Below are 16,424 nucleotides of genomic sequence, written 5' to 3'. Positions count from 1 at the left end.
GTTTATAAAATAAGAAAGAATCTTTGTAGGAGGTTAAAGGTATAGTGAATAGTTGATGTCCCCAGATAGTCTATTATTTCAAGTTTTAATCTTTGTCAAGACCCTTGTTCTCTATTTTACCCTGTAGAATGGAAAAAATAGTACATTTAATAAGTTTTTTCCTGAATATATCTCTAATGATTATTTTAAGCATATTTTAAATGTCTTTTTCATACTTTTAAAAGACATTAATATATTTTTTAATTGATAATTCAGTTTTATACTTACCTGACAGTATTCATCTTCCAGGTGTCCAGGTGCTTTTACATGTTGCTTAATTTAATTTCCCATAGTAGTTCATAGATTTTCTTTCTTTCTTTTTTTTTTTTTTTTTTTGATTTATTTTTTGGCTGTGTTGGGTCTTCGTTGCTGCGTGCGTGATTTTCTCTAGTTGCGGCGAGTGGGATCTGCTTTTCGTTGCGGTGCGGTGGCTTCTCTTTTGCGGAGCACGGGCTCTAGGCGAGCGGGCTTCAGTAGTTGTGGCTCGCAGGCTCAGTAGCTGTGGCTCTTGCGCTCTAGAGCACAGGCTCAGTAGTTGTGGCGCACAGGCTTAGTTGCTCCGTGGCATGTGGGATCTTCCTGGACCAGGGATAGAACCTGTCCCCTGCATTGGCAGGCGGATTCTTAGCCACTGCGCCACCAGGGAAGTCCTAGATTTTCTTTATTTTGAGGGATTACTAGGCTAAAAATGTTACTAATAAAATTTTTAAAATTGTAATTGACTTGTTTCATTGAAAAGATTTCTTTTCTTTCAACAATTATATACACATTATTGAACTGGTTGATTGTAAACAGTGTTTTTGCTTATTTATCTTGAATTTTTTAAAAAAGCACCACGCTTTGTCTAATACATTTAATGTAAACCATAAGGCCATAAATGCAGCTGCCTGGTTGCCTCAATAGTTTTTATTTTCTTTTATCAAAATAGTTTTTAAAGAAATAAATGATAGGGAAATAAGTGTACAGCATGCACATTGTTTTTATCCTGTGATAAAATACTTTGCACTACTCTCCAAATTTAGGGCTGTGGGTACACACATTGACAACCCTTCTGTGCTAATTAGAAAGTATTTGAATAAGCACAGTTATATCTGTCATGCATTTTGTTTAGTTTGAACAATATATTTTAATGAGTAATTTTGATTTTCCTTTTATTTATATCTCTGTTATAACTACTATATTTTAAGGGGGGAAATCCTCTTCAGACATATTTCTCTTGCCTCTTACTAAAACTAACAAATTTTTCCTGTTAAAAATATTTAGGCCAGAAATTCCCCCTTCTTTTATAAAGTTGCTTTATATTCATTTTACAGTGATAATCATTAAGGGGAAGTTGATAATGCCATCAAGTTTGAAACTTACACCTATAGGCAATTGTGCATCTGTCAGACACTCATTTTCTACTCTAGATTTAAAGGAATAAAAATGCTAATTTGTAGGCGTTAGAAACATAAATGCTAATTATCCATTATTTTATATAAGCAGACTTCTTTTGACATTAATAAAATGCTTACTTACAGAAGAAGACTTGTGGATGACCAGAAAGCAGTGAAACAGATTTTACTAAATCTACTAGGGTAGATTGGGAATGGAAAAACTGGACCTGTCTTGCATTAAGTATTATTCCCTTAAGATTATAGACTGTCACCAAGTTGAAATTTTATTTTAATAATATCATCTTGATAATAGTACACCAAGCAATATTCTAAGTTGCCATTAAATGTACTTTGATAACTCTAATTTTTATTAAATAAATATCTAATGATTGAAGACTGCTGTATTAGTGGGACATGTAAGTTCAGTATTCATCACACTGGACTACCTCTGTATATGTTGTATTTTAAATTCTAGAAAATAAAGTTAGTGAAATCAGACTTCATTTAGATTTTTTTTTATATTCCTTAGAACTAGTTATCACTTAGTTGCTTAGAATGAAGTAGCTAATCCCCTTTTCCCCAACTACTAGTCTAGATTCTTAAAATTAGTGATAATATTTCATCTTTTGGAAGTTAAACACTATTTAATTTTTATTGCATATGCTTACTTGTTACACTCTCCTGCTAACCAAATCAATATCTATATCTCTAGTTAAATTGTTTTCTAACTCAGAATTGTCTATGATGAAAATAACTGATATTTATTGAGTTTTAAATATGTAACTGGCACTGTGTTAAGAATTTTGTATGTATTATCTCATTTGTTGTAATTTAATGAGGTGAATACTAATGTGATCCTCACTTTACTGGTGAAGAAACCAAGACTCTAAGAAATATGTAAAGACAAGTGAAATAAGTGGTAGAGCCATATTTGTATATCTGTTTCATTAATTCAACTCATATTAAATGCCTGTTACCTTGTGGCAAATACTGGGCTTGGCACCAGTTTGCATGAATGAATAAAGCTAATGCTCCCTGTGCTTGGAACAGAGTTGATTAATAATAATAATAATGATAATAATAGTAATAGAGTTGATTAACCATAATAATAACAACATAGACACTTACATTACATTTTCTCTGTGCTAAACATTACTTTGAGCAATTTTTATATATTTATTTACTTAATCCTCACCAAAGCCGTATACAGCAGGTACCATTATTATCCCCATTTTCATATGAGGAAACTGAGGTAAAGAGAGGTTAAGAAACTTGTCCAAGCTCACACACCGTGTGTCTGTGTTAGAGATGTGATTCAAATCCAAGCAGCCTGGTTCCAGTGTTTGTGATCATAACCACTATCCTTTGCTTCATCTAACAGTAAAGACAGATGATGAGAAAAATAAATACAAGTGTCCTAAGTGTTACAAAAGAGGAAGTAAGGTTCAATGGGGAGCATATGAATGAGTCTGTCTCTTCTGGTAGGGGGCCAAATAAGGCATTCTCGAGGATGAGACGTTTTAGCTGCAATCTGAAAGATGAGTATGAGTAAGTTAGGTCAAGGAGAGGGAGGAAAGGGAATCGTGAATAGCATGTGCAGAGGCTCTGAGATAATCACATTAGAATGACTAGAAGAGTCCCAGTATGGCTGGCGTTTGCTCTGGCTTCAAGAGATAGGTAGAGTCCAGATTGAGAAGGACCTTTTAGACTTTTTTATGGTTTTAGATTTTAATTTACTAGGAAGCTAATGAAGGATTTAAAATAGGGAACATGGCCTGATCTGGTTTGTTCTGAATAGAGTACGAAAAATTGATTAGAGACTAATAAATCACTTAGGAGGTTCTTCCGGTAATAAGGATTTTGACCTGATGATAGAAGTAAGGTAGAGGTGTGAAGAGATTCATGAAATATTTCAAATGTAGAGTATATGGGATTTGATGAACGAGACAAAGGATTGAGGAGGAGTCCAGAGTATAAATTGCAGTAACAACTCCAGAATTTCTATGTGGGAGTGGTTTAGCAATGGCAATCTGCTTGGAGGGAGCAGGGTCAGGGTGTGTCTTAAATCTGTTTTTATACAGTAAATGCAGTGCTTTGACTTAGATTATACATTTATTTGTGGTGGTTTGGGAAAGGTAATAATAGAGACTAGGAGGTGACATTTCTAGGGCTGCAAGGGTAACTCCCAAGTTTTGACTGAGTACAATTGATTGGCTACTTCCTGAAATAGGTGACCCTGGAAAAGGAAGAATATATGGGAGAGGATATATAGAAGGAGGTGGAGATCACAAACTTAGTTTGAATATGTTGAATTTGAGTTATCTGTGTGAGGCATTCAAGTAGGAAAGTCTGTTGGGCAGTTGATTGTATCGTTGTGGCGTTCAGCAAAGATGGCAGAGCTAGAGAAGTAAATTGGAGAATTTTCCCCATGTAGATGATAATTGAAGGTATTAAAGTAGATGCAGTCATCTAGGATGAAAGCAAAAAGTGGGACATCTAAAACATCTCCAAAAAATCAGAAAAAATTCCAGAATTAAATATTTTGCTAGAGGAGAGCTGATAAAGGAGATGGAGAAGTAACAACCACACTGAGAGGTAATAGGTAAAGTAGAACAGTGCGATGTCATGAGATCAAAAGAAGAGAAATTTTCAAATACAAGAGAGTTGTCTATTTGCTGCTGAGAGGTCAAGTATAAATGGGTTCTAAAAATTCTCTACTAGATTAATCAACACGGAGGTGGATCAATCTCGTTAGTGAGAGCAGTTTCACCTGGCTGATAGAGGCCAGAGTAGAGTAGGAGAAGATGAAAAGTACTTCTCAGTGGAGATGAGAATTAAGAAAAGTACTTCAAAACGATAAGCAAGGAGGACAGTAGCTAGAGGGGAAAGTGGTTAAAGAGAGTGTTCTCCTAAGCTGTCTACCTCATTTGTTCATTTTCATCTGGAAGTCACATTTTATCATGTTAAGTAATCTATTCAATCAGAGTATGACAGGTTTGATTTTTTAATAGAGAATATAGGTGAGGAAACAGTCATAAAAAGAAAAATCTTGAATGAGAATTTTGGCAGGGTTTATGTGCCACATGGGGTACGCATTTTTACTTATTTTCTTTCTATCTGTTCTCCCTCCAAACTGAAAGTGAACTAGGAATAGAAGACTGTTATGAACAGAGGGGTATAAGACTAACAGTTCTGAAGTACAGGGAAAGAAAGCCTAGGTAGCATAGGTAAAATGACTACTACATTTCAATCCATAAATTTTAAATATTAGAGGGAAAATGGAACCAGGCACAGTCTGATTCTGTATCTATCCCAACCCCATGTTTAAGTTCAATTCACATTGCTGTGTTATGTCATGAAAAAAGGTATTGGATTAAAGTTATTGTCATTGATACACAGGTTGAGTTTTGATTGTCAGGAAGAAAATTTGACTAGGATATTATTTCCAAAAGATTACATAGGGGAGATTTCCTAGGAAATATCAGTATTAAAGTTGCACTTCATTTTTGGCTTTCATAAAATAGTTAATTTCTGTATAAAGTCAGATTGCACTAGTGAGAACACTCAATTTTAGAATAAAAGCCTTGCCTCACAGTCACCTATGTGGTGGATAAGAGTTCTCTGTTTAGAATCTACTCCTAGAAACAGTTTCTGCACTTTGAATCAGAATATGCTTCCTTATACAAATGACTGGAAGACCTGGATATCCAGTAGTCTGAGGTATGCAGAAAAGTTACAGGTTCCTGACCTATAAAACTGGAAATTTTGCATTGGCCTAGAAATTATACTTGAGAAATTTGCCTTTTCTTCTATGTATGCCAAGCAAGTTGGGGTGCAAAATTTGGGGAGATAGTTGAGCTTTATCATTGCTATGTCAGTGTTTTTTCAGAGGATTTCATCATACATTTTGTTTCCTTTTTTTTTTTTTTTTTTTTTTTGCGGTATGCGGGCCTCTCACTGTTGTGGCCTCTCCCGTTGCGGGGCACGGCCTCCGGACGCGCAGACTCAGCGGCCATGGCTCACGGGCCTAGCCGCTCCGCGGCACGTGGGATCTTCCCAGACTGGGGCACGAACCCGTGTCCCCTGCATCGGCAGGCGGACTCTCAACCACTGCGCCACCAGGGAAGCCCTTGTTTCCTTTTAGATTGATTTTTATTTTAAACATTTGTCAAAATAGAAGGAAAAATATTGACAAGTTCATTGTGCAATAGAAAATCCCTGAGGCAAAGAATATATTATTTCTATATGATCCACAGGATATCTAAGCTACTGTAGGTGCTTAATGGATGATTGTACAGTTAGAATAGTGACCCAGCAGCAGAGAAAATGTTGGGCATAGTGGTTCTAAACAAATTATTGTGGCCATATGCTACTTAATTATCATCATTTTGATAACTTTGTTTAAATTTACACATAGGATGGGTCTCCAGGGCTATCTTAGCTAAAAGACCAAATATCCATATCAATATTTAGATGATATACAAACCTAGTTACCAAGATAGCATATTTTACACTACTTTCAGCATGTTTTTTTAGAACCACAAATGATTAATTTCATAGTTGAAATGCACAGATTGAATGGTTTGAAAACGTGTGTTAACCAAAAAAAAGTTTATTTGTGGTTCTTATTGTGAATCAAAGCTTGAAAGATACCTAATTAAAGTTCAAAGAAGTTGCTTTCAAACTGTATTCCAGCACATTCTGAGATTTTTTTCTGAGCCAACGCATTAATCTGAAAGGGCTCTTTTGGGAAAGGATCTCTTAAATTTGCTTCCCAGAATCTCATGTTACTGACTATTCACTTCTAACTCCAAAAAATGAAGTCTTTTACAGTATATTGTCTTGATTTTTATGTGGTTATGACTGTGCTTGCTAAAGCATGTATTTTTTTTTTTTTTGCGATACGCGGGCCTCTCACTGTTGTGGCCTCTCCCGTTGCGGAGCACAGGCTCCGGACGCGCAGGCCCAGCGGCCATGGCTCACGGGCCCAGCCGCTCCGCGGCATGTGGGATCTTCCCGGACCGGAGCACGAACCTGTGTCCCCTGCATCGGCAGGCGGACTCAACCACTGCACCACCAGGGAAGCCCTAAAGCATGTATTTTAATGGGTGGTCGTTTGCCTGGATAGAGACCGCTCTAAGCTACTAACATCATTATTTGTTTTTAATAATTAAACTACAAAGCAATATATATGGCCATCTTAGCAGTGTTGAACAAGTTAAAAGTGATTTTTCCCCCCACTACACTGTCCTTGTGCTGAGTGCACCACAATTAATTTTATTCTCCTATAATGTTTTTAGAGTGAGAAGAAATAGTTCAGTCTTTCAGTGCCCTGGAAAAGATACAGTGTAGTTTTCCAATACTCTGATACCAAAGTGACAGTTTGGACTACCAGAACTTTTATCAGTTAAAGTTGCTGATATGAATTATACATCACTTCTGAGAAATAACAATACCAGCAGTTGATATTTCTTAATTAAAATATTTATTTAAGGAATCTTATTTTCTACTGAGTATTCAAATTATTTCCAGGACAGTATAGTAAGTAGGAACTTCATATAGAAAGAAACTTAGGTTACTAGACAAAAAGAATCTAGCTCATTATCATCAGTTTCATCATCTATAAAATGGAGATTAAAATATGTGATACAGAGATTTAACAAAGGATACATATATATCCTGGGACATAGTAATGTTCAAGAAATTTTAGTTACTGTTATGATGGTGCATTCTACATAAAGTCATTGGGTTTGGTGAAGTTCTAAACCCTAAGGCTGTTAAATTAAAATCTCTACTTGTTAAGCAAAATATTTCAGTAATATTAATATATTTCTGTGCATTATATAAGTAAGGCTTTGAATAATACAGTTTTTAGAATGTGTTTGCTAATTCAACTTTTAACACACAGAGCAAGTTATGGAAAATTAAAATGGTTACAAATATTTCTTCAAATAAAGTAATAATAAATTTATTTTTTAGTTCTTTAAAGTAGATTTTTTTGTAGACCTTTTTAGCTTAAAATATGCACTTTATCAGAAACAATTTGTTAATTAATTTACTAGTAAACCAGTGATCTACATTTCCGAGAAAATTCAATTTGATAGGTTGTATATGATCAAGAAGAGAATATTAAACTAGGAAGAGTAGAATGGAACAAGGCTAGGAAATGGATTTTTAAACCTCGGATATATACTTCCATTAATGCCTCAGTTGAAGAAACCACGTTCTACACTGCATAGTGTTTCTGCCAGAGACATTATTTATATGCAGTCTACAAGGAGATAACTAGACTAGGAGTCTGAAGTATTTGTAGCTAACAGAAATAATGTGATGGGCCAATTTTACTCCAGGCTGATGACTTCATTGACAACTTAAATGAACAAATTCTGTCAACTATAGTCATTTTATAAATTAAATGAGTACTACTACTGTGCTTTACATGATTTTTACTATATTCCAGAGAGATTAAATAATAACTTGGTAGTAGATAACCTAGGAAGAAGGTTTGAATTAACATTGATCATCTCGGGAAGCTTCTTGCTTTTGGAGGTTGGGGGTGCTCTTGGAGGCTGGTAGGTATTTTCTACACCACTTTGACCTCTTAACAGCTAGCTATTTGTCTACTATATTCCTTTAGTCATAGCATGCAAATATCTATAGCTGCCTCTAATTTTACTCAAAAAGGAAGTTTTGATACAGCATTTAAATGGCTTCTTTTTTAAAATTTTTGTTGGACTATAGTTGATATACAGTGTTGTGTTTGTTAGTTTCAGCTGTTAAACGGCTTCTTAAAACTTATGCTCCCATAACCAAGGTAGATCTATGAAATTTAATCCTACAATTCTCTCACACCTGCTTTCCCCCCCACCATTTCTTCTCTACTTTAAAAGAAAAATAATAGCAAAGCACTTTACAAAATGTTGTGAGAGATAATGAAAGAAGTAGCCCCAGCTCTACCTCTTAGTTTCCTTGATCATTCATTCAGTCTTTCAGCTATCTTCACCAATTCCAGATCCCTAAGGATGACTGTGGTTTTGGCAGCAGTGGGACCGAAATTTTAGCAACATAACTAAAGAATAAGGGAAAACTGTATGTGGACAAATGACTGACAGCAAATTTTTCAAAGATTGTCAAGGATAGGCCAGATATTTTAAAAGTCCCGTTCAGGAATTCCTTGGTGGTCGAGTGGTTAGGACTTTGGCATTCACTGCCGAGGGATCAGGTTCAGTCCCCGGTTGGGGAACTAAGATCCCACAAATCATGCGGCGCGGCAAAAAAAAAAAAAAGTCCCGTTCTTGATAGTTTTATGTAAGTTAAAGATATGTTAATTCGGTTATTTTATCAGAATGCCATTTGGTAAAATACGTCCTCTAAAACATTGAATGTAATATTGAATCTTTGAAAGTCGTAATGGATTGTTAATTTTTTTTCCAGCAGCTGTTTATATCAAGGACATAATCATAAGAAAAGTAGTACAGAAACAAAGTGAATTTATCATTTGGTAGGCCAGCTTTATAATTGATTCATACTTTTATTTTCAAATAGCAATTAATGTTATAGGAGAGGATTTCTCAGGAGTTAGAAGTGAAGACATAAGAATTGATAATCCTGAGTTTTATCAGCTTGGCTTCTCATCTCTTGGGGAGAATCCTTTTTCCTTTCTGCTACAGTTCTGTATTTTTAAGTCTTGTTAATTGTCCTCTCACAGGATAAAAGCTAGAGCAGAGTTTCAGATTCTCTTTTAGTAAGTGCTCCACCGTCTTCAAGAGGAATGCAAAAAGATATGTCCTTCATTGCAATATAAAGTGGACCTAATAACCAAAAATCCTAAGTAATTTTGATTTCTTTAAGTTGTTAATGCTTTTGTTGATACTGTTTTCAAGACAGAAAGCTTATTTTTAGTACTGTTATATCAAGTCCTTGAACTTGTATCAAGAAAACAGGACACAGAAGAGTTTCTTGTATCGAGAAAACAATTATGACACAGAAGCGTTTCCTTTCTGCAAGCGACTGGCAGAAATGTTACATGTTTGATTATATAGCAGTTTTTATTCCCTATATATTTTAATGTTCCCCCAAGCTGTTATTCATCATAAAAAGAAAAAAAATTTAAAGCCCTGTTCAAATTTGTCTTTGAATATCCATGTACTCCTTTTGCGGGGGAGGGGAGAGGTGACTTCAAAGTGGTTTGTATCCATTTCTGTAGAGTTTCTTGATTTTTATTTACCATTTTACAAAGATTTTGTATGTTGAGATGGATGTATATTATGATTATCACCTGTAGACTCATAAGGTAGAATTGCCTTTCCATAATTTAGAAAACAAAGTTCTTGCAAGATTAGTCAGCAGAAGAGGATGGAATTATACCGAAATGTATGATCTTATAACATAGAGGTTTAGAAAATAACAGAGCACAATAAAGTATCTTCTCCCGCCTCCTTCCCAATAGTGTACAGGCTGTAATCCCTCCCTAGATTATAAGTCTATGAATTTGGAAGAACAGAAAGAATTTGATAGCATTTAATTGCAGCAAAGTTTTTACTAAACAACTTCTTTTGGAGCCCTTGCATCTTACTTCTCAGTGTTTCTGAAGGAGCCAATGATAGTTATTCTTGATGCTCTAGCAACTGAAGAAAAAGATCCTGAGAGTTCCATTAAATAAAAGTACCAAGTTTATAAAGTATGTCATTGCATGTTAATATTCTTTGATTCCCTAAAAACTAAATATGGTTCTCAAATGTGTGTGATTTTCATCTGAATCAAAGGGAGTCATGTACACAAAGCTAGAAAATGATGCAATGCCACTTTTGAAATATAGAGTGTTTCTATAACACTTGCTTTGAACTTTAAGTGAGAACCATACAGATGTGAGAAAGAGTTATGACAAGGACAACCTAATTTAAGTTTTATAAATTTTAGGAAATGTCATCTTTTTATTGGTTTCAGAGACCTTTTTCAAATGTTTTAAACACAATTTTCAGATAACAATAATGAAAAGCTGAGCCCCAAACCAGGGACAGGTGAACCAGTTTTAAGTTTGCACTACAGCACAGAAGGAACAACTACAAGCACAATAAAACTGAACTTTACAGATGAATGGTAAGTTAATATTTTTGTGAAGATGTTCTTAGCCATTTTGTAGGATTGTATTAGATATTATTTTTAGCACTTCATCATCTTTGTTTTGCAATAATATATTGGTTCTCAAACTTTAGTGTGCTTCAGGATCACTTGGAGAGCTTGTTAAAACACAGCTTACTAGACCCCACTCGCAGCGTTTGAGATGGAGTCAGAGAATTTGCATTTCTAAAAACTTCCCAGGTGATGCTAATATTGCTGGTCCTGGGATATTTCTTCTGATAGAAAATGCAAAAGATAAAAATAATCAATCACCAATAGACCACCAGTGCAAAAATTAATAAACCTAACATTTTGGAGCTTTTTGCAGTCTTGGTCCTATGTAAAAGGTATGTGTATGTGTATATATATGTATGTATTTTTGGTTTGAGTTTTAAAATATGATTTTAATCATACCTAATATATTCAGTTCTCCCCTGCATTTATTTGAGTTAACTTTATAGGAAATATTCCCACAATACTACTTAGTTTTCATAAGTAGTATTTTATCAGCTGTATAATAGATTCCATCAAGTGGATGTACCATAGTTTTACTTAACCATTTCCCTTTAATTAGGCAGTGAATTTATTTATTTTTACCAAATAAAACTATAATGAATATCCTTGTTTACAAGCTTTTTCCTACCTTTAAGGTTATTGATTTAGGATATTTTTCCAGAAATAAACTATATCTAGATTGAAAGATATTACAGAATTATTTTCAAAAGGATAATCTGTTATTACATTTCTCCCAGCAGCATATGAAAGTACATGTCTTGCTGTCTCCAGACCAATGTTCAATATATTCATTTATTTGTAACATATATTTGATTTTTAAATAATTTTTATTTGTATTTAATTTATTACTGGTGAGTTTGAACTTTATTTAATAGTTGTATAGATTCTTTTTAATGACATTTCTGATTATATTTATTGCTCATTTAATCTAGTTAAATCTTACATTTAAAAAAAATCTAGTTATGTGAGCTTCTTGAATTCTTTGCCACTGTCCCATTGCCTTGTGTGTGAGAGACAGCACCCAAAATTTTGTATTTGAATTTATTACTCTTATTATATAAATTAATATATAGATAATACAATCTTTCTTAATATATAATTAATTATATATTAATATAATTATATGTGATTAATACAGGGTGATTATATTAGTCATTTAATAACCAATATATTAATTATCCTATATGATTAATATATTATTATATTAACATATTTAATTGTATATTATTATATATTATATTAGTATAATATATAATATTGCATATAAATAATATATAATATAGTTATATATTGTTTATTAATATATAATTAATTATATGTTGATATATGATAATATTTATTCCAATTCACTGGTTTCCATTTGTGTTTCTGTGTGTTTTTAAATATTAAACTCTTGGATTAAATAGGATTTTCACATATTATTGAATACCTTTCTACATTCCAAAGACTGTTCTAGACACTGGGAATGCATCAATGAAAAAAATAGACAAACATATCTCTGCCCTATTGGAGCTTACATTCTAGGTATGGGAGGCAGACAATAAACATAATAAGTGAATTGTATAATATGTTTGATAGTATTAAGTGCTATGAAAGAAAAGAAGACAGGTAAAGATGTTTGGGAGACCTAGGGAAAGGGTAGGCATCATTGAGAAGATGACATTTGGACAATTTGAAGGGTAAGAAGGAGTGAGCCATGCATATATCTGGGGGAAGAGCATTCTAGGCAGAGAGAAAGCCAGTACAATGGCTCTGAAGCAGGAGCAGTCTTAGTATGTTGAAGGATCTTTAAAAAAAAAAACCAGTGTAGCTGGAGTAGAGTGATCAAAGGAGAGAGTAGTAGCAGATAACGTCAGCCAGGTAAGTGAGAAGGGTCTTTAAAAGGATAAGCATATCTTTGGTTGCTGTGTAGAGAACAGGCCTTAGGTAGAAGCTGGGAGACCAGTTAAAAGGCTTTGGCAGTAAGCAAGGTGAGAGGTAGTGGTGTCTTGGACCAGGATAGGAGCAGTGGAGGTAGTCAGAAGAGATTGGATTCTATATATATATTTGAAGGTACAGTTAATAGAATTTCCTTAGGAACTCTAGTGTTTGACCTCAACTTTTTAAAATAATGATATCTATGGCCCTTTTTCTTAGTACATGATTTAAGATCACAGAAGATTATCATAGTTATTCTTAAGTCTTTTCTATTCTCATGTTTCTGTACAGAAGGGACTGATATCTTACAATCTCATCTGAACATTTTTTAACCAAACATCTTTAGTCCCACTCTTCTTTTGAATGCTACTTTTCCTTCTTTAAAAACTGACCATGAATTATATTCTCTTATTTCTTTATCAAAAAAGTAATTAGCTTTTTTCTGATTATGAAAGTATTCTGTATTCATTGTAAAAAAGAAATTCAAAAGAGTATGCAGTCTTTTTCATCTATGCCAGCATGGTGTCTTGCTTTTATTTTACTTTCTTTGATCCAGGTAAGGCAATAGAGCACACTGACCAAGAGTGTGGGCTCTGAACCTGACTAGCTGTTGAACCTCTCTAAGTATCAGTTTCTCATCTGAAAAAGGGCATGTTTAATAGAACCTACTTCAGACTTTGTTGGGAAGATTTAATGAGAACATGCAGAAAAAGTACATAGCACTTAGCACGTGATAGGCTTTAAATAATTGTTAGCTACAACTGTCATCTTTTATAAATTGCCTTTCAAATCCTTTGCCCAGTTTTTTACTGTGGTGTTTATCTTTTTCTTATTGATTTATAAGAGCTATATATTATAGAATTAAGTGAGGGTAATATCATTTGTCTTTCATTTGTTGCAGATATTTTTCCCAGTTTGTTGTTTGTCTTTCAGTTTACTTATGGTAGTTTCGCTTTATGGTTTCAGCCTGTGAGCTAATACTCCTTGTCCTTCCCGGGATTAGGGGAAAAGTTTCTTCTTGTTTTCCTCTTATAGTTCTGTGATTTTATATCAAAAATATATGTTTAATCCTTTTACAATTTATTTTACCATAAAGTATGATGTAGAGCTTATAGCTCAATTTTTCTACATGGCTTTTCCTTTGTCCCAGTACCATTTATTGAGCAATCTAGTCGTTTATCTGTGATTTTAAATGCCATATTAACATATGCTAAATGTATTTACTTGAGTACTTTGTCTTTTCCACTAATGGCTCTGTATTCCTACATCAATGCCATAATGTTTTAATTATCATAACTATTCTACATTGAGCATTTTATTTAAGCCTGTATCATAGCTTTCTTAATGGAAAAAAAGATTTATATATCACATTGGCTTCTCTTTACCAAAATTGCTATGCATTTCTTTCTGGCTAAAAAGAAATACGTGTTCATTTCAAAAAAGAATCAGAATCTAGAGAGAAATTGAAAAAAAATCACAGTAATCCTACTGAGATGACATTTAACATTGGTGAATATCCTTTCTGACATTTTTCTCTGCTCATGTACCCATGTAGATATACATTTTTCTTAAAACTATATTTTATATGGGTGCCCTTTTAAAAAAATGAAATTGACTTCTGCAATTAGCCTAAAAACGTTTTTATAAAATTTTGACAAAAGTTCCATGATAATTTGCATTGTTTATTGAGTCACTGCTGTTTGTCTATAATTAACGTTTTTTAAGTTACTGTAGCTGTTCAGTTTCTTTTTCTTGTTCACATCTATACTATATTTAAGAAATTGTTGCATTTCTGTGAATTTAATTTTAATCTTAGATTGTTATACATTTTCCTCTATTTTCCTTCCCACTCAGTCCCCTTCTTACACATATGTCATGATTTGTCACAGAATGTTCATTGAAAATTATTTATTTAAATTGGTCTGGTATTCTGCTCTAGCTAAAAATTCTAACAGAATTAGGATCATCATCAGGTAGGTATTAAAACTAAAAGAGAAAACATTATCCTTCTACAAAACCATGGTGCTCAATCACTTGCCATATCTGAACAACAATCTAGAACTGGCAGTGGTCCACAGAGGGCAGTTCAAAGACCAAAGAAATTTCCAGGCCTCTTTTCAAGTGTTAATTTAAAAGTAGCCTAGAACAACAAAGTCTAAAAGGACCTATGATCAGAGTCTGTAAAATCATTAAGAATTTGAATGTGGTGAACCATCTGTAGTGAGAACAAGAAGAGAGATTATATAATTAAGTTAAAATTCAATAGAGAGACTTGTTAAAATATATATCAGATTGTAGAAGCATCAAAACAGTGAAGAAGTGGTCCTTTCATATTTTTAAATCTCTTTTTAAATATTAAAGTGGATTAGAATAACCACCTAGACTTTCTAAAGTGATGTTTTTCAAGTACTATTAAAATAATAAATCCTGTATTTTATTTGTAGTCAAGTTTTTTGATCAACGTCTCTAGTTGTGAAATATAAAAATTATCCTAAAAGTTCACGTTTATTAACTTCTTGGTGGGAATCACTTATCTTGTCTTGATGGTAGGAGCAGTACTGCCTCAAGTTCTAGAGGAAATGGGAGCCACTGCAAATCTGAGGATCAGGAGGAATCCTTGGTCCCACAGAGCTCCATGCAACCATTAGGAGGAGAGAATGAAGCAAGTAAGATGTTAATTTTGTTTTTGTCACGACAAAACCCAGTGTTGGATGTTTGCCTATTTTTCTGATACCTCAGTGCTGCAGTTTTGTTTCTTGTTTTTAAGCAGTTACTTTTGCCGCAATAGTCCAGTTACTGCTGTTGATAAACAGATAACAAATGCAAAAGATAAGGGCCTTAAACATTTAAGATGGGGCGTCACAGTAAAGCACAGTTCCCCTCTGTGGACGCAGTGGCCAGGATAGATGGTCATCGTACTGACAGTACGTTAGATATAAATGTTGGTTTGAATTATCTTTACCGTTTTTATACCTAGCAGTGAAATACAGAGTACCTATCTTGATTTTTTCAGAGTATAGGTTGTTTATGGAGGGAAAAAAGGGATAAAATTTAAACAGGTTATGAGTAAATCCTGTTTCATACAAGAAGTGCCATTTAGAGTATGTTTTTAGAACCCTTTACTAGAATATTTTTATGTGATCATCAACTGAAATTTAGGTGTTAGTATAGCCTAGAACAGAGTAGATTTTCAGCACATACTTGATAAATGAAGGAATAAATGAATTGTTTTTCATTAAATGAATACATACCTCAGTATAACAGAGCTAACAAGAATAAAATACGTATAAGATGACTGTCTGGTAAGCAAATGTCCCATTAGGAACAAAAAAGACTTATCCTTCATGGGTCTTGGAATTAAATCCAGAAATAAGTATTTTCAATGGCCAAACAGAATTTATGGTGGGGCTAACTTTACTATTTGTTCATGATAGTTCAAATTAGACCAAATGCATGACAAAAGGGCAGAAAAATACTCAGTTTTAAGTTTAGATTCTCTGAAGTGTAGAGGAAAGAAAAGCAAGATTGAGAAATGTCAGTTGTGAGGGATAATCTAAAGCAGAGATTCTTCACATAAAGTTCATGAAGGTCCACACATAGGCTTTAGGAAGAGGCAGTGGGCAGAATTGCACATCTCTTCCTGATAGCGTTTTACAGTTTTGTGGGTACATACATAGTATTTGCATTACACTGGCAGGGCGAGGTTTTATCTGAGTGTCAAAAGTTTCTACGACCCCAAAAGGGTTAAGAACTACTTACATATAGGAAAGCTTGAATATTAAATTGGTGTTTATTTTTCTAAAAAAAAAATTAGGATTTAATGATAATTTGGTTGAATTCCCAGAAGCTCCTGAAGAATCATCAGAGGGTGTGACAACACTTCAGGGAGGTACGTCTGCAGAAAGCACAGTTCAGAACAGTATAGATATAGGTGAGCTGTCTTGTTCTTTTTAGATA

The 16,424-nt window shown here is 33.8% G+C and overlaps 1 protein-coding gene across 8 annotated transcripts in view; it reads left to right on the top strand.

Moving 5' to 3' along the window:
• Positions 1 to 16,424, top strand: part of DCAF6 (DDB1 and CUL4 associated factor 6) — a 165,299-nt gene that overhangs the window by 104,802 nt on the left and 44,073 nt on the right. For 6 of the 8 annotated variants that reach the window (XM_060091305.1, XM_060091308.1, XM_060091304.1 and 3 more), the window contains 3 exons: positions 10,397 to 10,514; positions 15,018 to 15,133; positions 16,312 to 16,398. In XM_060091305.1, coding sequence (XP_059947288.1) covers positions 10,397 to 10,514; positions 15,018 to 15,133; positions 16,312 to 16,398 — 321 coding nt within the window. The remainder of the gene's footprint in view (positions 1 to 10,396; positions 10,515 to 15,017; positions 15,134 to 16,311; positions 16,399 to 16,424) is intronic. The other 2 variants (XM_060091302.1, XM_060091303.1) reach the window with 2 other exon arrangements.

The sequence above is a fragment of the Mesoplodon densirostris genome, chromosome 2, assembly GCF_025265405.1.
Source record: "Mesoplodon densirostris isolate mMesDen1 chromosome 2, mMesDen1 primary haplotype, whole genome shotgun sequence".
NCBI classification, from domain to species: domain Eukaryota; kingdom Metazoa; phylum Chordata; class Mammalia; order Artiodactyla; family Ziphiidae; genus Mesoplodon; species Mesoplodon densirostris.
Note: the sequence above shows the minus strand (reverse complement) of the source record. Positions and strands in the feature narration are given on the sequence as shown.